The sequence below is a fragment of the Melanotaenia boesemani genome, chromosome 6 (genome assembly GCF_017639745.1).
Source record: "Melanotaenia boesemani isolate fMelBoe1 chromosome 6, fMelBoe1.pri, whole genome shotgun sequence".
Taxonomy (NCBI): domain Eukaryota; kingdom Metazoa; phylum Chordata; class Actinopteri; order Atheriniformes; family Melanotaeniidae; genus Melanotaenia; species Melanotaenia boesemani.
This window is the reverse complement of record NC_055687.1, coordinates 12,247,688-12,275,460: the sequence shown is the minus strand read 5'-3', so window position 1 is coordinate 12,275,460 and position 27,773 is coordinate 12,247,688. Positions and strand designations below refer to the sequence as shown.

General features: G+C 38.4%; 1 protein-coding gene across 2 annotated transcripts in view; it reads right to left on the bottom strand.

The window, feature by feature from the left end:
• iglon5 (IgLON family member 5) overlaps positions 1–27,773 on the bottom strand; it is a 137,281-nt gene that overhangs the window by 14,545 nt on the left and 94,963 nt on the right. The window contains exons 1-7 of one of the 2 annotated variants that reach the window (XM_041988008.1): positions 20,242–20,284; positions 19,922–20,000; positions 15,450–15,682; positions 14,002–14,121; positions 2,892–3,023; positions 2,495–2,615; positions 1,773–1,924 (exon numbers count right to left, since the gene is read on the bottom strand). In XM_041988008.1, coding sequence (XP_041843942.1) covers positions 1,773–1,924; positions 2,495–2,615; positions 2,892–3,023; positions 14,002–14,121; positions 15,450–15,682; positions 19,922–20,000; positions 20,242–20,269 — 865 coding nt within the window. In that variant the 5' untranslated portion in view covers positions 20,270–20,284. Of the gene's footprint in view, positions 1–1,772; positions 1,925–2,494; positions 2,616–2,891; positions 3,024–14,001; positions 14,122–15,449; positions 15,683–19,921; positions 20,001–20,241; positions 20,285–27,773 lie in introns of those variants that run through there. The other variant, XM_041988009.1, reaches the window with a different exon arrangement.

The window sequence follows — 27,773 nt, the reverse complement described above, 5'->3', positions numbered from 1 at the left end:
TAATGGTTCTGTTAAAGAGTTCCGAGTTAGTCCTCCTTCTTCAGCCTTTTATGCAATATTGTTTTTCATTGTAAATGTGGTCAGAATCAAACAGCTAACCAGATAGAAGATGCTTATTTTGAGAAAAAGGCTACCAAATGTGCCTCTAACCACTAACTGCCTTAGTGGCTCTTGAGGTGTTTCTAACCCCCTAAACTTATTTCCTCTAAACTTCTTCATTTGATTGGCAAAGTGGCAACACCTCAAAATCACTTGTATTTATGGCTACTCCAACTGATGATATAAACTGCAATCAATTATAATCTCCAATTAGATCTTAAAAGGCTTGGATCTACTAAATTGATAAAATAGCCTCATTAAGTGTATTGTTGAGTGTGTGTGTAAATTTGACTGCTGATTATACAAAGCCCATGCAGAAACAAAAACCAATAATAATAAGCATAAGCATGACACTGATTTTTTTTTTTCTCTTATACAATAACTTTATGTTGTAGACAAGGTGGACTTTCAGTATTCTCAGTCTTTATGTGTAATCACAGCCTGAACTGGTTAACATTAAAATGTAAATGTATCTGTCCAGGAAGCAAAATAAGAGCTATGACTTTGCATGATATAATCAACAATATATTCTTTGAGACAGTGCAATGGACAATGCTTGAAAGAGCAGCTGTGAGAACCTTAATTAATCTTCTATATTCCTGTTTTGTGAAGTATTGCAGTTACTCGAATTAAAAACATTGAACTAGGTGCCTTACACTGTAGAGTATCAGTGTAAAGTAAAAGCTGGTACGGACTACTAGTGGTCTTAGTAATGGACTCATTGATAGAGGGTAATTGCAATAATATGCCTACTTTGATACTGGGTTGCTGATGTTAAAATGCTACATATGGCACCTTTAAAATGGTGAACAAAGAGGTACAAAAGCGAGAAAATAAAGTCAGGAGGGGCAATGACCATGAGGAACAGCATGTGAATAGAAATACAGCAAAAGTATGTGATTATGGTCCGATTTTCTATGCCCGGTCCAGGACAAAAAGAGGTTTGTTGTGTTGTAATGATGGCAGGGGAAGATTAGTAGGGAAAGAGGAGGCAGAAGGACAGATGATGGAGAGATAGGCTGACAGAAGTGGCAGCAGTGGTGGGAAAAAAAAAGTAGGAAGATATATGGGTCTGACGGAGGAATGAGTCATTGAAGGGAGACTGGCCAAGATAATGGGGAAAAGAATGAAAGAAGAAAGGGGATAGATGAAGGACTCACTTAAGATGGTAATGCCAAATGCACTAAAGGGGGGGTGTAAGGAGGGTTACGGGAAATGAAAGGGTAGAAAATTGCTCATTGGGGATGGTTAATGTGAACTGAGCTCTGAGAGAAATGAAAACTTCCTAGGAAACAGGACAGAGCAACAGTGTGAAGGCAGGCGTGTGTGTGGAAGTGAGATGGAGGGTGAGAGTGTGAATGCTCAAAAGAGAAAAAAAAAGCTGAAATATGGGCAAGCAAAGCTTTAATGGGGCGGAGAATAAAGAAAATGGGAAAAAGGAGGGAGGGGAAAGCTGAGAAATTACTGTGCAGTGTGCAGATCAAAATCAGACCGGGTGAGGACGTTAAAACTGTGACATTGCATATCTTTTTGAAGTAAAGCGTCCTGTCTGTTACAACTCTTGATAGTCACACGAGATAAAATATAAGTGCGTTTGTGAGATCCTGTGTTTGCATACACGTGTATACTGCAGTGTTGTTTCCCTGAACACAGTGAGCCCTGTGATGACTTACGAAACAGCAGCATGCTGACGTTGGAAACACCCAGACGGTTCGAGGCAAAGCAAGTATAGTTGCCAAAGTGCTTCTCCGTCACATTGGTGAACAACAACAGCGAGCGAGTTTTCTCGTTTTTGATCCTCAAGGTGTTGTCATTCTCTACCGGCCTGGGTAGCAGCAGTGTTGGTGCAGAAGCATAGGAGAGAGGAAAAAGAGAAAAAAGTTGACAAAAAAAGATAAATAACACAACATAACAATTATATCCTTTAAAATGTAGGAACAGAGACCCATATAGTAAATTTTAACCATACTACACATCATCATACAGTAATTTAATTTCCATATACAGGGCATACAAATGAGCTTTTTAAAATTTGATAATTGGATACTGTTGGGTACTGCTGTCTGTGGACATTTTGCCACCAGGATCACCACAATTTCCCCAAATAAATAGTTAATCAAACAGCATTGTTTACAATATATTTTAAATTGGGACTTGTGTGGTGCTGTTAAAGCTCAAACAGTACTTATGCATTTTTAATATTTTTAAAGGCACAGCAGCCCCCACTAATGAATATTGTTCCAAAAGCTTAATAATTCAGAGAAAAACTGAGATCAAAAAAGCTCCATAACTGCTTAAAAATACAGGTTAAAAATGAGATAAAATGCCATGAAAACAGGCTGCCATAGTTTAACATAATCTAACAAAGTAACAATGAATTTGTTTGTTGGCTCACCGGTGGTCATCTCTGTACCACTCAAAGGAGGCTGGTGGGACCGCCATTGCTTCACAACGCAAGATGGCTGTCTTCCCCAAATGGGCTGGCATGTTTTTCATGTCTGTGATCATGGGAGAATCTGGCAGAGAAAATGAGGAATTAAAAAGGATAAACAAACAGAGAAACAAGGGATTCAGTAATTAGTATACACCAGCTTTCACTGAGGAGCCAAATCAGGTCTGACCAGGTTTGCACACAAGGTTGAAAAAACGCCTGCAGAGAACTAAATTAAAATATATACATAATAATGCATGTACAGCATTTACATGCATTATTAATACATAATTATGCATATCAGGTTGAGGTGAATTATCACCACTGGGCTACTGTGTCCTGCACACAGAGGGGTACTTACAGTTCACTGTGACTTTGACCTTGCGCTGGTCAGGTGGAGCTACACCGTTGTTAGTGATGCATTCATAGTCCTCGGCCTGCTGCCTCTTGATCTCTGTAATGTCTAGGAACTCCCCTTCACTCACCAGCCCATCTAATTACATAAAGGGTGAAACCAAAGGTCACTTTAAATCAAATGCAAGGTGACTCAGCCTACAGATTTATGGTTTACTATTTAAGATACGGCAGCATGCAGCTGACAAACAAGCTTATGGCAAATGTAATTTAAGAGCATGGGGAAGGCCAATATGCAGATGACAGCAAATAAAGCACTAATCAATTCTACTTTTGAATAATGACATACAATGCTGAGCGATGTGGTAAAAATCAATATTGTGGTAATTAGACCTGTATTGAAAAGAATGAAACAGTCAACTACAACAGAGTAAGTCAGCACATGATGATAATGAATTACTGAAAAAATCCCTAATAAAGCATCTTTAATCAAGTAAAATGGATCATGTTTTTTTTTGTTTTTTTCTAATACTGTGTTACTCAGTAAATATAATAGATAAGCAGTTTTTTTGTGTTTTTTTTTCTTGTTTTTTGTACAGATGCAAAATAGGTAAATACACCCAGACAAAAATCTAGTCACCCATCAAACTATCCATGCATGTACTCAATGACATTTCTCTCCTTAGCGCCACGTTCCAGCTCCTTCTGAGGGATTCTAGGTGTTCCCAAGCCAATCTTAATATATCATTCTTCCAGTGTGTTGTGGAGTTTCCCAAGGTCTTGTCCCAGTAGGGAATGCTTGAAAAACCTCCAATGGAAGGTCGGCAGGACGCATCCTAATCAGAAGTCCATAAACCTTAGCTGACTTCTTTTAATGAGGATGAGCAACAGTTATATTCCTAGATAATCCCAGATTCTCAAGCTCCTTATCTTATCCTAAGTTTGAGCCCCATTACCCTAAAAAAACTCCTTTCACCCTCTATAATAGTCAATAAACAATGAATTGCCTATTTAAAGTGGTGGAATGGTTTGAGTACTTCCACTATCCTGAAAGCTGTATTGTTTCAAAGAACTTGATTAAAAACACCAAAATGTAAGAGGTACATCGCTGGAAACGGGAAACCGGAGCATCCTCCTGGAGCAAAAGCAACCATAGCCAATGCATTGGGCTTGGCTGGGCCCAGCCCAAAGAAACTACAGGTTGTCACCTCTAACACTTGCAGGGAGGAATGTTGAGGTTGGCGGCAAGTGAAGATGCGCAGCCTGGGTGTGCAAATATATATCTCTGGGCTCGAGACATGAATTAAACTAATCAATCATCTCCATATTGTTATATAGCTCTTCTTGTGCCACCTATGACTATCTTAGGGTATCAAGACTGGTATTTGGTACTGGGGCATTAACAAGAAATGATTTGGTCCCTGTGCATTGTAGGGAGGGCTCTCATCAGAGAATGTCTGATTGGCCTGAGAAAATGCTTTAGAAGTGAACATGAATGCTACGATGCAGGTTTTCACAGCAAAACATTGCACTGCGGCAAGAGGAAGCGTGTTAATCACTTTACATAACAGTGAATGCAATGTTTTGTCTAACTGGTGGAAGTGACACCTTTGTTTTTATCGTGTCAGGGGAAATTTTGAGCTTTACTTCAAAGCACTGAGTGCAGCAGGGGGTGATGGCTAATTCACCACATTACATGGTGAGAAAAATATTCGACTGTTATTTGATTTTGACAAACTCCCAGGTGCAGCAAAAACCAAATTAGTCAGTCTCGCGCTTTTGCTCTTTTTCCTTGGGCGACTAACAGGCACAAATCTCTTCAGAGGGGGAGAGTCGAGGGGACGGGCTAGAAATTATTGCTCCTTCATGTGAGGGACTAGATGCTTGAGGTGTTGTTGGCTTGACAGTGGCAGAGAGAGAAGAAGAATGAGACTGAGAGTGCACCCCCACCCCCCTGCAAGCCTTGGCAGCCAGCTGTCTTAGACTCCAAAACCATTAGCCTTTTTTTTCTCCTCCCCTTTAACCCATTAAAGAAGTCAGACTGTGGAACCCAGTATAATAAATAATCTCACCACTAACAAGGAAATCCAGCTCTTAAACTGCTGCTCACTTTTCTCATTTAAAGCCCCTCACTTAAGAAAAAAAAAAAAAAAAAAAAACACACACACAAACACCAAAACCACTGTCAATCAGTAAACCTTTAGCTCAGCTCACAAACAGCCTCTTGAGCAAGTTTAAGAGCAACACCAAAATAAAGACACACATACACACACACAAAAAGACACTAAACGGCACAATTATTCCTGTCAGAGATTAGCACTGCGCTTCTAATTGAAGATTATACTGGAGGATTATTAGTGCAGCTACTGAGCTGGAGACGATTACTTGCAGCTGCTGCAGAGTAGGCTGAGCAAAAAACGACAACCGCGGTGATGGCTGCTGGTGGCACCTGAGAGAGTGCAGGCGGGAGCTGGGCGACGTGGTAAGGTGGGTGCAATGTTATTCACTCATTCCATTAGTCTTATAAATATAGCTCTCTTGTGACATCTCTGTCAAACAGGCAGAGCACCCAACTCTGCCAGAGGAAGGGAGGTGTGGTGACACAAAGGGGAAAAAAAGATAGAATCAGACAACAAACACTGGAGAAATCGCACACAAGGATCCAATAGATGATTTCCAAGAAATAAAGAGGACAGATGAAATGTAACATGACAACAGTTGAGCACTAGTTTGTGCATTTCAGACACACAGAAAGGTAATTTACCAGAGATACAAAGCAAGAGACTGAAGTAGATATAAGATATAGGAAATAGAAATACACTGAGAGATGTCAAGCTGGTATTTGATATGATTCATTCTTTCACTGACTTTTCATTGACACCTTCTACAGAATGTATGGTGTAAAATGAGAGCCCTCTTACTCTCCATCCTCTCAGATCTGCAGACCTGCATTGCACACCTCTCTTTACTTTGGTTGGAGATCATATCTGAGCATAGCTGGCCTCCGGCACTCCCACAATGGTCAGTAAAATATAGTTCCATCAACCACTTACGGCTTTTGAAGGAACCTGACTCCTGACCACCAGAGATAGTTGGATTGCACCTCAGAGGAGAGGGGCAGTGTGAATGAAAAGTGATGAAAAAGGATGAAGAGTACAGACTCTTCCTACATTGAAACTGTGCTTTTTTTCCCCCTCAGCAGCATTGTGAGTCTCAGTGGATCATCAGGGCACTTTTCTGGTCTCCTCTTGTCCATTTCCATTAGAAAAACTAAAGTCACAACAGCGAGGTCTGGTGTCAGTGAGAAGGATGGAGAACGGCTTAATTCTTCTGGGAAAAATTAACAGCAGAAATACATGCTATTTGGGGTTAAAGATGCAGGAAATCCAGAAGCAGAAACAACGTACAAAATATTTAATTTAAGAATTTATCTTGTGTTCTTTCCTCCATTTATATCCTTTCTAATAGAACCTGCACTATTTTTTAATCCCTTCATAAATATTCTATGATAAGTATTATATTCTAGGGGCCAGGAAAGATTGTTTTTCTCCATGCTACTTTTTGTTCTTTTTACGTCTATCACTGCTTATATTTGTAAATTCTTTGTTTTAAAGGTGTGTAATACAGTAATTGAAAAATTAAATATTTGTTCATCTTAAAAAAAACAAAAAAAACAAAAAAACAAAAACAAAAACATGAAAAGATCAAATCCAGTAATGAATTGATTCCACCAACAAGTATTGTCTGTGCAGTCAGAGCATAGTAAAGCTGGTTCAGCTCCCATTGAGATTCATTATAGTCCAAAAGAACGCTGGGCGACATGTTTTATTATCTAAGCACAGCCACTGTGGCTTATTTTGAGTTAATCCAACATACCATTCACAAGCTGGATGATGCAAATATTAGCATGAAGTAATCCAGTGGAGAAACCAGTTGCCAAAAAACATTGTATTTACTACAGCAATATTTACTGCACACCAATATGCTTAGCTCTTTTACAAAGTCAGTATAGGTTGGAAAACATGCATGTAAAAACAGAATGCAATAATTTGCTAATTTCATGAAACAATATTTTATTTAAATTACAGATAACATACCAAATGTTGTAAGTGAGGGACACGAAATGCTCATGGCAGAGTTTGACAGTAGTAGCATGTCTAAAAAAAGGTTGGGGCAGGGAGTCCTGGGTCTTCTTTGTTTTATAAAGTGTTTTAAGAAGCACTGTTGAAAGGTCTGGGGGCTGTTCCAGGTTATGTTGAAATATGTAGAATATAATATTCCTGAGTTGAGGGAAAATTTTCCATTCCAGAAAACAATGTAAGTCTTACTCTGTTACCATGGTAACTGACTCCGTAAAGTGAACCTACTTGCTGGCAGGTTTACCATAAAGAAACTCTGAGTTTTCACCCATCTCCTCCCACCTGAAGCAGCTGTCAAACATGGGTTGTTCGTACCAATGTGATTCCAGAGATTTACAAGCTGAATTAATACACAGGAAGGACTTTTCCAAACTCAGAACAGATGTGTTAGTATTTCCTGATTAACATCCCATCAAACAGTACTGTTTTGCAGTCTCTCGGATTCTCTAGCCGTAGATACATATACCGTATATGACTCAGGCAGCAGTTTTCTTCCATCATGCTTTTCTCTCCTTAGCAGCAGCAGCAGCAGTCGTGTTTCCTTCTTTGCGAAATACCTCTTCATATTGTTGATATGATTTAATAAGAACCTCTCACTCCAATCGAGAAAATAACTAGCTTTTGTCAGTTGCTGTCATGATGAATCCAGCTATTTGGGCCGCATCGATGATGACTTTTTTTTTGTGGTTCCCAACTCTGGGTAAAGATTCTCAGAGTTGATTGAACCAACTCGAAGCAGCTGTTCTGGAACTGAAAGCTCCAGAAGATTAAATTAACCCAGCGCTTCTTTTTAGACTCAGAGTTAGTTGAACCTTGTTTCTGGAACAGGCCCCAGGCCTTTCACCAATCAAAAACGGGCATTCGTACCTCAGAACTCTGCAAATATGAAAACCTGCTTTTATAATAAATGCAGTAGTGGTTTAGCATTGTGTTGCTGAAATGTGCACGGCTTTTCCTTGTGTCCAAGAGTCCATGAGCGCAGTGATATGTGTTTCACTACATTACCCATATGGTCATTTGAAAACATGGCATGTCCATGACATAACATGTTTTCAAATGACCATGTTTCCTCAGCCATCTGAACAGAAGCCCATTTCCACCACCACCTGTCACTGAAACTGTACTAATGATATATAAGGCAAATCCCAATCTCTGCACTTTGGGACTTTGAATGCACATTCCTGCTTCAGTGAGGGCTAAGTGAGCCCTACAAACTTTCAGTTGCTATGATGTAAAATGCAGGATTGTTCACCAACAACACTATTTTGTCCAAAAGCCTACAACAACGCTAAATATGTTCATATAGTCAAACTTAAGTGACATGATGTTGTGATCTGTTGCCCATATCCATCTCATGCTTTGGGCCCTTTCAGCTACTCACACTCAATCACTTCAAAGGGGACATTATTTAAATGTGTGAAGGTCCAATAATGAATTCTGGTAGTGTGGTGCATCTGTTCTGCCAATATAACTGTAGTACAAAGCAATGTTTTTTGTTACTGTAAACAGCTAAGTTACAGATGATATTTACAGGTTTAAAAAAGCAAACGGTTTGGGCACCTGCATGGTAAGTCCTACAGTAAGACCCCTTTGACGAGCCTCACAGCTTCTAAGTCTTTTTTTGCAGAAAGCAGTCTGCCAGTTAATGCTTGAGAGATTCCATTTTCCTGGATAAGGCTTTGAGTTCACTGAGCTTCTAGGCTCTTCTCGCATCCATGTCTATGGAGGTCTACCAACAGATTTTTGTTGATTTTTGAGAATCAAGACCATGACTAAACTGATCCACTCACATGATAAACTGTAGGAGAAGCTTTCTATGTATGAAATTCTGCATCTTTTTTTTCTTTTCTCTTTGTTAAAATAAGCATTAGGGGTAATGCACTAAATATTAACATCATCTGTCTGCATTATTTGTTTTACATACTGTAAGTTGGAAGCATGTTTTTATGTTAGCTTTCAAACTGATTGCCAGAGTTTGAAATCACTATATAATCTTCCAGAAAACCCTTAGTTGTTCTAGTAATTTTACAGTTCTCTAAAAGTTTGTCTCTTCCACACCTCAACTTCATATCCATTGTTACTGATTGTTAATTAAATAACCAACTCAGTTACTCAAAAATCCCTTATTTAAAATGTTCCCTTGCTTTTTAGGCATAATTTAGTTTCATTTTGCAGTACAAAGCTGCTAGTTAGTGGAGGGCTGTTGAAGAGTCAGGAATCTTTCTTTATTTCAATTTTGGTAACAATGATGTTGAACAAGCTACAAGCTAAGACTTTACTGAAATAATCTTAAAACTTAATTATCTTGGTATTGACCAATATGATGCAGCTCTGCCTTTTCTCACTATTTAATTGTAATATATTGGCATAAAACATCTTTAACCTTATGCCTTAGGCAATTTTTTCCTCAACTTGCATATAATTTTAAAGAAGCTTACCTAATCTGCCTCCAGTTTTTATTATTATTATTATTATTATTATTATTATTATTATTATTATTATTATTATTATTTTGCCTTTGCTTGCTGCTTTCCTGTTTCAAACCTCTGCTCTAAATTAAAACCTAGAAAAATACATTTCAATTACAGCAGCTTGGTTGCTGACTCAAGCTTTTCCACCCAGACATTACTTACTAGAAATATCACAAAGCCCTATGTTGTAAACAACCTATCAAATATATGGAGTACTTATGCAAAATGTAATTATGTATTGTAATATACTTGTCATTACAGCATTGATTTTGTTTGTATTAAAACAACTTGCCACCCCTTCCCCATCACCACAGCCATCTATTCCTGAAAAGTCTGACGAGTGGCATGTTTTGTCCCTCTGTGGGTCAACTGATGGATGCCAAGGAGAGTGAATGGGACAGTCAGATTGTATCTATGCTTTGGTGGAGATGAAGAAGCAGGCAGTGGTGCCTGCAAATAACAGTGCAGCACAGTGTTGCTACTGCATGCAAGTAAAATCTCATGTAACTGGAGAAATTGCAAAGGGTTTGCAGACTTTTAGCAGGTCCCTCTGACCTCTGAGCTGCAGTGCCTCCTCCTAATCCACAACCTCCAAAACCAGCACACACCAGCGCTTAGACTCACTCCATCACTGCCCCTCCCTTTGTTTTTTTCTCTGCAGTCTCCAAGTAACGGGGACAGATGGCCGGCAGCTTCTTGCTGTTTCTTTGGGCTCAACAGCCCCTCCTCTATCTCCACTGCCCCTGGTCTCCTGCAACTGATGGCTTGGTTGCAGAGACTCCCACAGAATAGCAATGTGGGCCCTATCTCATTTTCTGAGAGCTGAGGGGTTATGAGGGGGAAAGGGGAGGGTGGAAAGCTGTGTGAGTTGGTGGGGGTGGTTAGAGAGGGAGGATTACTGCTGACAGAGGAGAAATGCTGTAGGCTTTCATTTGAGGACAACTGCACTGCAACTGAGTTTGTGATGTAAAGTTGTGTCTATGTGTGTGTTTGTTGCAGGTGTGCATTCATGCATGTTTTCCTTTTCTCCTCCATGTGGGTGTGTGTGATTTCTACTGGGCTTGTCCCTGCCTGAGGAACTGTACTGTACTGTACTGTACTGTACTGTACTGTACTGTACTGTGTAGGTTCACAAACATTGACTGGGTAGAGAAGGACATCACGTGCAGGCAAACCCTGGGACAAACACTGAAGAGGAGGGGAAAAAGACCCCTTAGTAAGCCCAAAGCCATTTGTTAATGCAACTATACAGCATATCTGTACATTTACTGGCATAAAAGTATAATTACAGCATATTTAGTACTTGTACACTCTGACCTATTTTTTATTGCTGGTTTTTCTACTGCTGTTCAGCTGTTTTGCTACTGTTGTACTCAAGCTACAAGTCAGTCAGTGTACTGGATAAAAAAAAAAAAACATTTTAACTTTAACTTTAGCAATACTAACTTTTAAAAAAGCTGAAATATCTAAAATAACATCCCTTATTCTGTTCAAGCTCCCTGTTAAAATAATCTGTCAGATTCAGTACCTTCTCTAAAGATATTATATAACCTTCTGGCACACAGAGGCTGAAATTAGACACAATGAAGTTCAGTGTTGATGGTTCACACGCTGGTCACTTGAAGCTTAAAGTTTATCCCACCCAAGAAAGAAAAAGCAGAAACAGCAACGTGATGAAAGTAAAGCTAAAGGGTCCAAACAGAATGTAAGCATTTTAGCTGCACGTCTGCTGACATGTTCTAGCATCTGAAAAAAAAAAAAAAAAACACACCACAAATGACTATATTGCTGGCACCAGAGTGGACATAATAATAATAATAATAACAATAATAATAATAATGATAATAATAATAAATTTGCTACTGATTGTCTATGTCACACTCCCAGCTCAGAGTGGAAAAAGTTATGCTTTATTTGCTGTACCTTTTGAAGTAGGATGTGAAACCTTTCTTGCTGTTGTTTTTTGTTTAGCTACTAACAAAAAATTGTCATCAGAAGTTCAGTTTGCTTCAAAAAGAAAATGCACTGATAATGTTTCTAACATTTTTCATGTAGACTGGGAAATCAAACTTCTTCTTTGAATTTAAATTTTTTTCCATTATTTATTTATTTATTTTTATTTGTTGACATTTGGAAATTCTAATTTTGTACTTGTCAACTGAATGCAGCATTATACCAGAACCTGCCACTGCAAAAATAAACTTGGTCATAGAAACTGTGCTTAAAGCAACTCTAAATAAATTTCAAACCTTAAAACTCTGCTTCTGACTCGTTTTGGTGGCACACTAACATTCATTTTGAATATTTTGGTGCCCTGCAGAATCCTGGAACTTTATGTTCCAGCCCAGAGCATCATGCCACAGCTAGGTTTTGTTTTATGGCACAGTGTCACATGCCAGCAACTGGATATCAACACACTGGCTGCTTTGAACTCACACCATGGCTTATTCAGCAAAGAAACCCATGAGGACATTTTTAGAGGAAGCAAGGAAAATAAGGAAAAAAAGTAACAGATCACTAGTCAACATCGGACTGACTTTTACAGCCCCCCTAGCTTTTGTTTGGGTACATCAAAGTGCGAAAAATCTGCCTAAGTTCAGTAGTGCAGCCTTAACTTCAGCCCCTAGATGCAAACTGAACACAAAGGAATTTATTTGATTAGGCTGGAATGCAATGAAGGAATTTGGAAGGGATTTTTGACTGGGGTTTGCAGGTAAGCTGGCCTTTACGTTCTCTCTGCAGTGCTGCTTTAACAACCTGGGACAGTTTAATGCATGCCTCGTGATGAGACTGTAAGTAATAGAACGACTGGTAACAACTGCAGTGTTTAGTTGCAGTTGAGGGAAAAGGAAAGATTTAAGAATGAAAAATCCAGTCAAGAAATCAGTTTTGATGTTGTGTGAGCTCCGAGCTATTTAAGAGGCAGAATAAGTGGGAGAAAGAAGTGGAGGGGTGTAGTGCGGGCCACTCCATGCCTTAAAGCTGGCTGCTCTGAAAAGAGGTGGATGTTCATAAGGAAGTTGTAGGATTGACCTTCTATGACGTTTTGACCAAAGCGTGACACAGATATTTCATTATGACCTCAGGAAATTGTGCCAACTTGTCAAGAAAAGGCCTAAAATGTGCCGTTTAAGTTTGATCAAAGAAAATGTGCTAAAATGTTGCAGTTACACAACCAATGTCAGTCAAGATTCAAAATAGTTTTGAAACATTTAAAAACAAAGTAATGGATTTAAAAATTGACCTGAGGTTGATGAAAACTTTGTCCCAGTTTAGTAGATGTGCTAAGGAAAAATCCAGCTCTCTAAGACATATAAATCAATAATGTCATTATGTTTAGTAAAAGGGGTAGACGCTCAGATTTGTTGTGTAAAAAAATTGCTCACATGTTGACTCAAATCAATCACGACTAAATTTTATGAAAAGACGGATTTGTGAAAGTTAAATAAACATTTTGGAATGAGTATTTAAAATTTCAGTTCAATGTTACTGTGTTTATGAATTATTACAAGTTTTTATGATTACTGGTTGACATGTAAAATCAAAATGGAATCAAATGTTCTGTCCAAATTTAGATCAACTTAGTAAATATTCTAATAATATTCTAATAATGTTATATATAGATGTCATTATGTATTATTTTTTATGACTTAGTTTCAAACCAACTTATCCACAGGACTTTGATAAGATGTAAAAATAAAGAAGCATTGATTTAAAAATATTTTTTAAAAAATTGTGTATCCAATAAAAGCAAAATAGAAGAATAAGAATCTGGCAGCATAACTGCTTGAACTCCTCATAAATCAATAAAGTCTTTGAGAGAAAACATTTAAGATTATGAAAGAGGAATATTCAGTACACAGTTGCTTTAACATGCCAAATAAATGACAACTACAGCCATTAAAAGCCTTCAACTTTATAATCTCTGGAGGCCATGTAATGATTATTTCCCTGATTTACAGCATTGATGACATAGATGTGAATGTATATGGAATAAATTGTGTAATAACGAGATCAAACGGATGTGACTTCATCTATCAAACCATGTGTCCTGACCACCCTGAACCACCTTCTAACTTGCTGAAAAAAAAAAAAAAAAAAAAAAAAAGCATCTGATTTAATGACTAAAGTGGCTGTTGGCACTGTGATGCTGGTTGACAGGGTGGATGAAGACAGATGCTGACGATTACTGGTGGCGCGGTGGGGATAATTATGTATAATGTGTGGTTATTTGGGACAAAACACCGGGATGTGGGGAAATGCGGGAGAATGAATTTAAGATGGGTGCAGACTAAACAGCTGGGTTTAAAAAGGATGAAACAGGGCGAGGGATAAAGACACTGACGTGAGCCGGGTGCTGATAAGACTGCAGGGCGGAGGAAAAAAAAGCAGCCTTTAGTAAGCGAATCAGGGTTAGGGATGAATGTACACACAGGGAGATAAAGGTGAACATGTGAACAAGAGATCTCTGGAAGTAAAGACACGCAAACAAGAAGAGGTAGCTTACATTTCTGGTCCTTCCAGGTGACAGTAGGTTCAGGTCGACCGACTGCCAGACAATAAAGGTTTACATTCTCTCCCTCGTTTACCGACACATTTTTCGAGATATTGACGATTCTTGCCGGCACTGAAAAACAAGATCCCACCATTAAAATTTGACCTCAAAATTACCTTTCCATTTCATAAATTATTGATAAGGCATGGCCTCACAGTTTATTAAGGCGTTAAGGTCTCTGCATTTTAGACAGGCAGGCAATCAGCTGATTAATGATCTGTGCCTGAGTGCTTACTGAACTGTGCAACAATACACTTGACCGTCTACTTAGAATTCACCAAATCCTAAATTGCTGCAAATGAGCATTAAAATGCCCTCCTTCTGACATCTAATCCAATTTAATCTCTAAAGAAGGGAAATTTGTCAAGATAGTTGGATGATTTTTTTACTTCTACTTTTTAAGGCATATGATAAAACTTGAAAACAACTTTGTATCCTAATCAGAGTGCTAGTGCGGCATGCTTGTAGTTAGTTTAAAAGCATGATGGCTCTTGAATTCAAATAATGTATCACTGTTTTTAATGAGCTTGCCATTAAGTTGGCTTTTGTGAAACATCTACCAATGATACTCTAACATGCTGAAGTTCAGTGTTTGCAACAATAATGCACAGATGGGAGTGCTGCTCCCACTTGATACACTGACTTGAGGGTGTAATTAGTTATGTGAGTTCAAGCTTGGGATGCAATTGTAGGCATTTTGAAACTGGGTATATACTTGGGGATCTTTGGCAAGCGTTTTGACCCTGGAGATAAAAGTGTTGCGAAATCTTAGCAAGCGAAGTGATAGACATTGTATGCCACCTGTAAGATGGATTTATATTGTGTTTTCATTCTAAGATTTGATTAAAAGGTTGCTATTTTCTTGCTTAGTGATTTTTAACTCATAAGCACAGTCCAATAAATGCTAAAAAAATTGACACGTGCAGAAAGTATGTCTGAGATCTGGCCACTGGGCAGTCCTGCATAAATACATCATGTCGCTCAGGATCAGCTAGACTTTCACTCACTTAGCTGCTGACTTGATGACTAAGCCACAGTCATGGCCCTGGACTGACATTTATCTAGTCAGGCAGCTGGACAGCCTCCTGTGTACCACATCTACTCAACCTATATCCACATCCATCTGATCTGCCTAACTTTCACCTCACAGACCAAGTAATATTTACCTGTCATCTGGAGTAAGATCACCCTACTTTAGCTACACTCAAAGAGACCAACTTAGCTTTCCATATACAAGTCATGTTATTTTGAAATGAGTAAATACCAGCCTTAAATACTAGTTGCATTCACACTCAATTCTGCAGGCTATGGATGCATAAGAGTAACAGTTGAAGACTAATGTTTATAACGTAAACAGCGACTTATAACAGAGTCCAGTCTGTTACAACTTGGCTACTGACCTTGGACGATGAGGTAGACATTAGCGATGCGAGGCTTGTTATTGGCCTGGAAGGTGCAGGTGTAGGGTCCCTCGTCTGTTACTTGCACTTTGTCGATGTGAATGGAGAAATCACTGTTGTTGCTGTTGACCAGCGTCACACGCTTGTCCAGCGACCATTTATCTGTCCCTGTGAAAAGGATATTGGAGCGGTTCAGCCAGGCTTTGTGGGTCACCTCCTCGTCGATCCGACATCTGCAAGAAAACAGGAGGTGATTAACAGGGGGGAGGTCTGTTTTACTTTATAACTCGATAGATGTTTTTCCCAAGTCATTAACAAACAGCGCGTTATATACAGAGGCATGTGGGTGAAAAAAAACGGTCAATCTGTGTTTCTGTGCATCGGAAATGATCTTAGCTGAAAAAGGCACACAGATTTTAAGCAATATTTTATGTTTTTAATGGTTTTGACTGTAAAAAAAAACAGCATAAAAACATTTCCCTAATGTTATTTCTAGACAGCTCATATTTCCAGGTTACTTGTAAAAGATGTGGTCTGTTTGCAATCATCATAAAAGTCATGTTCCAGCAGTCAGTGGTCACTGAATCATTGAAAAACTAAAACGAATGATGACCATAACACAGGGGAAGGCTGCAGAGGAGTTTTTAGGTATCTGTCTCTGTAGTTTAAAATGTAATTAAGAAATGGCCATTCACAGGAATAGTGGAGGTCAAACTGAGGTCTGCAAGACAGGAACACAGTAAATGGCTTGCGGGAATGCTAAAACTGCCAATCAACCACTGTTTGACTGCAAAAGACCTTTGGGAAGGTTTAATGCACTCTGCAGTGGAGATGCACGGCTCTACTGTACAGCCACACCTGCACAAAAAATGTGACCTTTATAGAGTCAGTAGAAGAAAATCTCTTAAGTCACCACAAAAGTCTGAATCATAAGTTTGTAAATAACATCTAAACAAGCCTGATGCGTTTCGGAAGGAAATAATTCGAGAAAACGTATATTTGGAGAACAAAGTAAATAATGTCATAAAAAACCTCTCTAATAGCAATAGCTTTGATGATGACAACAAAAAAGTTGTATATATTATTTAAAGTTAAATGTCTGTGGGAGTCCACATCACAATTATAACAACACTGATATTGTGGCAAATGAAATATGATACAGCTAGAAATACCTCTTCTCCTTCAAGGCTGTGCTTCACACTGTTCTCTTATCATCTTTAACAGTTGAAATACATAAATATGTACTTCATCAATCTTTAATTGGCTATTTTTTTTAAATCAACCAATCTTGCCAAGAGGCTGCCACTTTAAATGTTACTTTACATGATATTGGGCCAAAATTAAACACAAAAAACCCCATCAAAGAATCAATGATACGCCGCTTGCGGTCCAGGGCCTCAATTTATAATTTACTGATGTCCCCTTTAATGATTTTCAGGATAACATCAATCTAATATTGATGCATTCAGATTCATTCTAGATATAATGTAGATATGTTAAAACGGCACCAAACCGTATATTTGTCTTTGTATTTTGTAAAATTTCCTGGAACTGCACCATTCTGGTTTTCCTTTTCTTTCTCTGGCAACACATGTTACAGCCATTACAGATCGTCCAAATCCATTTATGCCTGGTGCAGTCTTGACTTCACACTTACAGAAAGGCTTTATTCACCAGTATGGACACATACTACAATTTTTATTGTTATTATTAAAGTTACTGATCTTTGTTGTATATGGCCTTTTACAGTCTGTTGCATCCTGTAAGCATGAGGAGCATTTAACCAGTGGAGTGAAAAATGTATTGACATAGCAAACTGTGGAAGCTATCATCAGCGCTCAAGGCCAATGGAGCAGAAGAATGACCTGAAAGTTTCATAGCTGGCTTTTGTATCCTGTGAAACTCATCACAGATTTATTTAAAATTTTGAATATGCCACCACTGACAGTATGCTTTTTGACAATCAAATGATTTTTGAATTACTTGGTTTATCCTTGGTTTATTATAACAATTGGCCATAACAGAGAAATAAATGTTTTTAACAGCTTTGTTATAGTTTTGTATAATATAAGGTGTTGCTGAAGACTCTTTAGGTTAAATGAAGGAACAGACCTCAATTCTTCCAAAAAATAATCCTATATTGCTGTTCAGATAAGAATATGCGAGGGCTCTCTATTCATTTAGTAGGAAATGCTGTGACTGCAAAGGTTATAGCACACGATTCACCTAATTATCATTCTCATCAAACCATCCATTAACTCATGTGCTGAGTCTGCCTTTCTCTGTCTCTTCCTCCATTCAAATGTTTTGCTGTCTCTCTGTTTATTTGTCTGTAAACTCTTGGGTGTTGCATTACAATTAAGCAAACTTTATTAAAGCGTTATTCCAGCTACACAGCTTGAGGAATAAGGGCCACGTTACAGAACATTTGGCAATACAAGTCTTTTTGCATAATTAAAGTTAATGGTAATAAAATCAGTCACACACTAAAAGTAAAATATTATAAAAGTGCTGAAACACTAACTTTCTTTCTTTTTTTTTTCTGCCAAGCTTGAACTCTTTGCCAAATGTGTGACTTCACTTCTAGGTTTGGCCACTAGATGTCCTTACACAGCTTTAACTTGGTGACATGACATGTCTCCAAAATCTTCATGTTTAATTGATTTGACCTGGATAAATATCTTTGAGACTGATCACTTGACAAGTCAGTGAATGTGACACTACAGTGCACAAGAACCACAGAACAAGTGAGCTTAGAAGTCTTCAGCAAACAGGCTGCAAATCACTGAGCTGATGTTCAGGTTGACACATGACCTGCAAGCCAAACAATGCTCATAATATTGATTCATATTGCTTGTCTGTTGGTGGCTTGTATGTTTAAATAAAGAGACAATAAAGAAACAAATCCCCCCATAAAAAAATAACAAAAAAATTCATTATCTCTGTAAACATGTTCTAATAATCTATTTTTAAAATTAATCACTTCTGCACTGATGCTGTTGCTACAGGACCGAAAGCCCAGAGGAAATGAGCTCCATATTAACATCAAATGTGCCTCTTCTTAATGGCCTGCATCAAAGCCAAGACAACAGCATTGTCTCAAGCATAACAAAAGTATTTGTGCCACTTGGGTAAAAGTGGTTTCACATAAAATGGAGTTTTATTTATACAGCTTTTTAGTCTTTTGTTTGACAGTTACATGGCTGACTGGCACTGACTACATTTAAACACACATTTGATTATAAAATATTCCCACTGATGAAGCTTTAAATCCATCTAACACACACTATAATCAACACTGGAAGCACATCACTATGACACCCAGAAATAAGAGGGATGGCTGTGATGTAATACTGCTGCACAGCTTTCATAATACCAAATTATTAAGTAGGAAAAAAGTCACATTGAGAGGATAGATTTTACTACCAAAGTTTGGGTTTTTTAGATGTGAAACGGTTTAAAAAAAAAATCCTATATATTTGATTTCAAAGCATCAATAGCACAGCTTTAAGTTACATGTGTTGATGACAATATAGATCCTGGTGCTTTGATTTCCAACTTTGAGAGAGAGACTTACAGATTTGTTCTTGGCTTTAGAATAATGTGTTCGACAGTGGCTCAGGCGCTAGAGCAGGTCATCTGTCGTTGTGTCCTTGGGTAAGACACTTAACCCCACTTGCCTCCAGTGTTGGCATTGCTGGTGTATGAATGTTCGGTGATGGTTGGAGAAGCCGTAGGCGTAGACTGGCAACCATGTTTCCGTCAGCTTGCCCCAGGGAAGCTGTGGCTACACACGTAGCTTACCATCACCAGGTATAAGTGAGGAGTGGATGAATAATGGATTCACAATGTAAAGTGCTTTGGGTGCCTTGAAAAGTGCTATATAAATCCCATCCATTATTATTATTATTATTAGTAGAAAGTCCACTGTTCTTTCAAAGGAAAAAGATGGAATTAAAAAGGAATTTATTAAGAGTTGTTGGAGATTTCTGGTGATGTAAGTAATGTTGACTTTGGATTTTGTTTTCTTTCTTTTAAACAACTGAGTGTATTTCCATGCCAGGTTACATCCAGGGGAAAAAGCACTTTGGCTGTTTTTCTGGTTGCTTCAGAGCCAGGAAGAGCTGTGATTTCTACTTTACTACTCACAATTAAATAGAAACATTAGGACACAGAGGAGGTCTACCCCAATTAGCAAACAGACCACATCTTTTACAACAAGCATTACTGTTATATCACTTAAGAAAAAAGAAAAGGTGATGGCATAAAGACCAGAGGACTCTATTCATATCTGACAGTTATCATTATTTAATTAGCCAGGATGGACAGAAATTCAAAATATGGCACATCGTAGGATGCCTAATTGAAGTTATGAAGCAGAGAATTGGCAATCAAACCAATGTGACAGGTGGTGGAAGGGCAAACATGTTTTTCATGTAATCATTTGGTGCAGGTGTAGGATCAAGAGTTACCTCAAAGTGACACTTTGGCCTTCCAAAACTGTAATGTTGTCCGGCAGGTGTCCGAATTCTGCTCCGTGCACACTGGACCCTGCCAAGAAAAATGAGAGAAGAGCACAATGAGCAGCCAGTAACAACACAAGGCACTCCACCAGTGCTCATCAATCTCAGCTCAGGTGCTCGAAGATCCACTGCCTCGACAAATCATTTGTGGCAGTGATGTGTCCTGCTGTCCTGTTTACCTGTTCCAAAAGGAAAGTAATAAATATACTAAACAAAGGAGTCAAAATGTCTGCACTGACCCTCATACTTGAATAATAATTCAGCTTTACCCGGCTTTCTGGAGGTATGCGTGTTCATTGTACAGCCCTGATAATGAGCCAAGGGAAGAGGATTCATGCGGAGCTGCTGGAGCGTGAAATGAAGGGACAGCCACGGTAACAGAAGGGATGCTCATACTGTCTACCAACACACACACACACATGGGCACACAGAACAGAAATGCATGCATACAAAAACACAAACATATACTGTATTACAAACTCACACTAGAACAGACACATCCTCAGAGCCATTAGCTAAAGAGGAAATACAAATTTGGCATCTGTGAGTGTCTGACATGCTCAGGTAAGGAAAAAAACAAAACAAAAAAAACCAAAGAAAAACAACACTACCACTGGAAAAGTTTGGGATCACTTTCCCATTGGATTAAACTTTGGAGCGGTAGTGTAACTTGTATTAATTTATTGTTAACTTGCTTTAACAGCAAAGAATTAAAAGACCTTCAATGGTAGCAGCGATATTGCATACCAAACCAGGCTGCAACCCCAGCAAGACGTGAATATCTCCATCTAACTCTGCTGAAACAAGACATCCATGTCCTCTCATGATCTTTGACAGTCTTTTCTTTCCTCTTCCTGCAAGATGACCTCAATATCTCAATAGGCTTTTGTGCCTTCTAGCCTTGAGGTTTAATAAATGGTGACTTTATGAAACGAAGCTGCTGCACCAAGGTGCTAAAAACCACCTCAAGGTTTGTTAAATAGCTGTGCAAAAGCTGAAACACGTTAAGCATGCTATATGAGAAGTTGCTAAGAGATGAAAGCGAAGGTGATGGCAATGCACTAAACAGATGAAAATGTGGGTTTTAAATTAAAGGAGGCTTTTGAGAAATCAGGATTTCATCACAAACAATGAGACTGTCGTCTGTGTTCTAATGCTCATCATGCAAGGCTCTCAAACTGTAAAACAGAAGACCTGCAAACTACAAAAAGAATTTTGTACTTTCTTTGAAAAAGATATATCATGCCTGTATTTATGCCTCATTGCCTGTTTCAATGAACTGAAGATTGCTTTGCCTTCTCTGTACTGGTTAAATTCTTGCATGTGCATTTATATAAGTTTCTGCATCTTCTTCGTTGCATGTGTTACTCATTGTAGATGCTGGGCGTGAATGTGTATGTTTGTTTGCTGACAAACTGTCAGGGAACAAGAAAAGAGGGCAAACTAATGACGCTTCAAAAGAAAATTGGCCCTGAAAATCTCCCACTAAAAGCTGTAATCGCATTAATGGCTGCTGCTGCTGCTGCTGTGCTATCTAGGCCGGCCAAGGATCCTAGAACTGGCTCCATCTCTAAAAGCCCTGGGGGAAGGGCACAGCACATTAGCCATTGTGTACAACGTTAAAAAACTTTCACAAGCTTCCGCTTACTGTGATTGTTTTTTTTTTTCTTACTGTGGAATAATAATATTGCATTGCTTTGCTCATGCTTCCTCTCTTAGCCTCCATCCTCAGCTCAAGCTCTCAGCTGGTCCCTCTTTTAAACAGTCTGTACTTTACACAGCAGACTTTATTTAGGTTAATTCAATTCCATTTCAGGGCTCGGGGCTTGGTGACGTGTGTGACATGCTGTCATAAATACACCCTACATATGCAATTACAGGCACACAAATGGAAAAAAAAAAGATTCTCTATCACATAATTTGACACAGGGACACACACACAACATATGCAGTTGTTTTGATAGAATAAATGATGTATGCATACACTGAATCCTCCAAACAACATTGCGAAGGTTACAAACCAGTGGGCAGCTATTCCCATTTCCCTACTCAATTCCCATCTTCACAGCTCGATTGGCACCTTGCATTCTAAAACCCGTATCACCCAGTCTGCACTCCCAGAAGCTGCATAATGTGATACCAGGTCAACAGATTCACCCTACACCTCCTCTTCAGTACTGAGTTACAGGACAAATCACACAAAAGCTGGTTTAAACACACATAAGAGATGAAAGAATCAATTGTGACATCAAACATAGAAAATATCCATTAAAATTTACCATTAAAACACAAATATTACATCATCTGGAGGCTAAAATGTACACAGAGAACACACAGACATATACACAAGTTTTTCCCACTGTCACTGTCTTTAAATGTATCAGTGAAACAGGACCAACATCTGCATTTCAGCACCAGGAGACCTCCGCAGTCCTCAGACAAAGGTGCCCTCAGGGCTATGCAGGGATTTATGCTCCCCTTTTCCCTGATTCCCCTGCAAAGCATTGTGAGAACAGCCGCTGTATTATCATCTTTATTAGCTTGGCAGATGGTCTACTCTGTTTTGATACCATAATCTGACTTATTGGGTAGACTGCTGGGATACACATACCAACTCTACATTATAATTTTCTATACCTCCTTCATTTCAGGAAACAGCAGCTTCTGAGCTGCAGCCTTAAAGTTTTTGTAAAGATTTGGATCATGCAGGAAAGCTAAGACTCCTTGGATCTTACATCTGTATAGAATGTGTTAACATTCTTGCATACCTGCCTATTGATACCACTAATATATTTTTATACCTAGAGCTTCACTGCTGCATCCAGAGCTTAGTTCATATTGTGAAGATCCTGCCTGTTTTAAGCAAAGACCCTCAACACAAAATACAACTTAATGCAACCTGCAGTACTGATGTGATACAGCAGGCATCTTCTTTTCCAAGTGGGTGCATTTAAAGTGTTGTAAATATTGTACAATAGATATGGGGATTGTATGGTATTACTGATAAAACATACATGTAAAGAAAGGAAGCACTGATATTTTAAATGTATAATATCCAGGTTATTTTTGAATAATAAACTGCCTGAGCAAAATCCGGTTGCACACTCTAATATCTCTAGAATTTCGAGGTGGCTTCAGTTTTTAAAGAAGCTTTGAATACTGGAATTGTCCTGTTGGAATATGCCCGTGACATGAGTGAGGAAAAAAATCTATTGTTTGAAAATCTAGTCATTCAGTACATTCAGGTAGTCAGCTGACCTCATTTTTTTGGCCGCGGAACATTGCTGAACTGGCATTTTAGCTACTGAATCAACCCCAGATCATACAAGCCCCTCTCCTGACACACACACACACACACACACACACACACACACACACACACACACACACACACACATGTACAGTAGACACTAGGCATGATGGGTGCAGCAGCTCATCCACTGCTTTTCTTACCCTTATGAGCCCATCACTCTGGAACAGGGTAAATCTGGACTTCTCCACCAAATGACCTTTATTCATTACTCCAGAGTCCAATTTTTGTGCTCTCTAGCAAATGGAAGACTTTAAAAAAAAATCTGCCTCACTGATAAGTGTTTTTTTTTTTTTTAAGGCTACACAGCTGTTAGGTCTCAATCCCTGGTGTTAACTTTGCAGTGTGTGTGGGAATCTCTTACTTTCATGATATTTCCATGAGTTCTACTGTTGATTTTCTTCAATTCTAATTCACCTAATTTCAAGTAATCTCTTATTATGCTGATACAAGATTTTCCTCCGGCCAGTTCTTCATCAAAGAGGATGGTTTACCAGTTTCGTTCCGGGCTTTAAAGCGACCACAAGCAAAAATTAATCAATTCTAGATTAAGGGAATTAAAAAAATGGCTATATGAAGAACTAGAGGTTTAATTTCATCTGGAGTATAGCAGTGTTAATTTCGTTAACATAAATATAAAACCCCCATTAATAAACAATAACTGGGACTAAATCAGAATGCATTTTCGTTGACTAATAAAGACGAGACGAAAATGTAGTTCACTAAATAAAAACTGGACTAAAATCTGTGGACATTTTAGTTCACGAACAAAGATGAGACGAAAATTATATTATTATATCATATGACTTTTTCAAATCCTGTCTCCTCCGCTTCCTCCTCGGTTCTTTGGCCACTCACACACACCCCCTGTCAAACCTGCAGTGGGCAGGTTTACAAACACATGGGACAGACAGGAGGTGGATTCACAGCAAAAAGTTAAAAATAAAACATTAATGGCCATGCTTTGCACGGAGCCCAAGAGAAAGACAAGACGTGATATATGGATCCATTTTCGCTACATTGAAGGAAAAAAAAAAAGAAGAAGAAGAAAAAACAAAAAACAAAAAACAAAAAACGTATGCTTGATCAAAGGAAGGGAAGGAATGTGGGCGCAAGGTTGCAGGAAACACACAACAAACCTGAAGAGACATGTCACAGTTCACCACAAAGACATTGTGGTAAGATAACAAAAAGTTTGGTGGTGGTTGTTTAAAACGTAACACTTAACCACCGGCTGTAATGTTCCAACAATAACATTAAACTGACCATTGGCTAACTTACTAGCTTTGTAGCTTGCAGCGATAGTAGCCACTTGTTGGTAGAATTGTGTGTGAAGTTGAATTTATGCTAATTTAGATACGTTATACTGGTTGGGCAACTATGTTTTCAGTTGGATTGCAAGTTTAATTAAAGCAGACAGAAGTATGAGCTAATCTAGGACCTGCAAGCAAACTACAGTTAACACAAAACACCTGGGAAGCTACACATGGATGCAAACTAAAAACTAAAACGTACTAAAACAAATCATCTAGATAAAATAAAATAATACGCCACACTTAATTGAAAATGACCTTCATACATGAAATAGCCTAAATGAGGTATAAAAGAAAGCAAAATTGTGTTTTGAATGTCTGGGGTTGCCAGAGTTTTGTGATATTTAAATAGGTTCCAAGCTAAAAAAGGTTGGGAACCACTGCTCTAGGAGTTTACATCCGAATTTATTTATTTGGTGACATAAAATGCTGTTCTGTTTGTCTTCAGGTTACCATCACAAGGACATTTGATTTGAATTGGCATCAATATTAATATAAATAAATGCATGTAAATATAAAAATGCCTGCAATTATTTCTGCATAAAATAGGATAGTTATGTTTAAGTATGAGTTTAAATGGATTGTTAAATGTAGTTTTACCATGTTAAACTTCATTTAACAATGTTCTACTAACTAACAATGTTCAATATTATCTGCTGCCAAAAAAAGTAAAAGGGTAAAATGATTGTCCTGACTAAAGCTAGAATAAAATGTTGACAGTTTTTGTTGACTAAAACTAGAAAAACAAATGATGTTTTCTTGAAATAAAATAAAGACTAAAATGCTCGGCTTATTGTCGACTAAAACTTGACAAAAAAAAAATTAGATGAGGTTGACTTAATGTTATACAAATTATTAAGCGCTGGACTAAAACTGAGATTAAATTTGAAAATGGCTGATAAAATTAACACTAGAGTATAGCATGACGTCACACATCATCTTTCTTTGTTGATCTCCAACCTCGTGTTTGCCAGATGGTCAGGCCACAAGTTCATGTATGTTCATGTGAATCTTCGCCTCCTCCATCCTCTCAGAGCCCACGGTCCACCTTCCCTATAAAACGCTGGAGCAAGCGAGCAACAGCAGTTCATATTTTCGAAGCGAAATGGCAGAGAGAGGAATGAAACATTCACCTGCAGATGACCAGGATCTGACATTACCTGTAAAAATTAATTAACATTGACCTGGTATTTCAAAAGAGAGCACTGCAAGAGCTACAATTTGACTCAAAGCTAGCTCTTCTTCTCCTGGACAGTAAGTAAAATAAACTTTCTAAGTTACTTCGACATGTTCCACAAAATGATAATATTGTTTTGCTCAGTATGTTTGCACTTTGCATATTTGTTCGCAGACGAGGGGAGTTGGGGAAGAGGTAGAGGGAGGTTAGGCTCATGACACACTCTATTTTGGCAGTGCACAACAGCAAACCTTGCAGGAAAAAGATTTCGCTTTTTGCCCCTTTAATGATGTGTTTTACAATTTTAGTAGTTTCAGCATGAATCACAGCAGTGTCTGTCTGAAAACAGTGTGTGTACAAGAAAATGTACTCCTGAGTTCTTTCAGAACTGTATTTTGTCTTAAAGAAGCACAAACTACAACAGTTTTTTTTCCAGTCCTTCAAAAATGTTAAGGAGGCGCAGGCAGGCCATCCTCAACACACAGACTGACAGATTTCTATAGACATAAACCCAGCTGTGCAGCGCATTTAATACAAAAATAAAATCTGATGAATACCACAACACATTTAGCCAGCACCAACAGGCATCTTGACTTTCAGTTTGCCTTGAAGATGATGTATATATAGCTGAGGTTGATGAAAATAAGTTGAAACAATTATAAAAATACATACACTTTGTAGAACAGCTTTGTAAAATAGTGTTTTCAGTTAAGAATATTGCAGAAGGACATACTGATGTGAAGGCTGGCAATAAAATACCTTTGTAGATAATTATTTATGAATATACAGCCTCTATGGAAAAACGTATTACATTTGCATCTGCAGCAGTGAGTGGGAATGTGGGGTGTAAAAGAAAATGTAATCATCATATGGCTGAGTGACAGCATGTCTCAACAATTACTCATTTCTTAAAGGCAATTAAATCAAATGTTTTGCAGCCAAACAAAACAGACATAATCAAACAAAATAATAATGAAGCCAGAGATTAACCAGCAGTGTGCTGCTGCATGGCCAGAAACATCACCTTCAAATGTCACTTTCTGTTTCTGGGTTTCTTTTGGCCGTATTGATCAATGTCTCAAATTCTCATTTTCTCTGCTTCCTCCTGGATTTGGCACACAGACTGAACTGCACCCACCAGGATGATTCAGGAGTCTTGGCCACTGACACTACAGAAAGGAGGATGCTTGCCAACAGGGGAGCTTAAACTACACTCTAAATGTGGAAAGACACACATTTGCCACTTTATTACTCTAAAACAAAACAAAGCAAAAAAAATTGGTAGTGAAAACCTATGACACTACCAGAAAAAAAGGAGGTGAGCTGTGTATGAAAGATAAATAACCATATATAGTGGAGCTGGAGAGTGTTGCTGGTGAACACTGCAGTGACTCCCTCGTGTTGGTGGCCACCAGCATATTGAATTTCCCCGCTCACTGCTGTCTGTTGCAGATACCGTCTGCTCTGGCTGCTAGTATCTCTTGTCCTTGCAATGACCTGCTTTGCACACAAATGAAACCCTCACCTCCATAACATACATGCAGAAGAACAAATGCACAACATGAATACTATTCAAAAGACAATGTCAAGCCTCAGACTGAGCTGAGCCTCAAGCCCTGATATGACATTATGGATGAATAAAATTTTAGATACATGCCTGAGGGACTATATGAAGAAAAACATTGGGCAGCAGACTGTTATTCACCTGTATTGTTTTGTAGACTACTCAATCCTAGTGTTATAAACCAAGCAAAAGCTGAAACATGCATTGGTCATATGGATAAAGCTTTATGTCGCTGGCCAAGATGATCACACGATTTCCCCCACTTGTGGTCTATGTTTTTTTTTGTCTCTCCTACACTGTGTCTTTTGTCTGGTTAAATGTTGCAAGCCTGTCTGCTCAGTACTCATGAGACATCCATTATGTGATTTGTATTCTCTTGACTTTTACATGTGCCTTTTGTTATTGCACTTCTACTGGCAGACACTGATGAGTAGAGC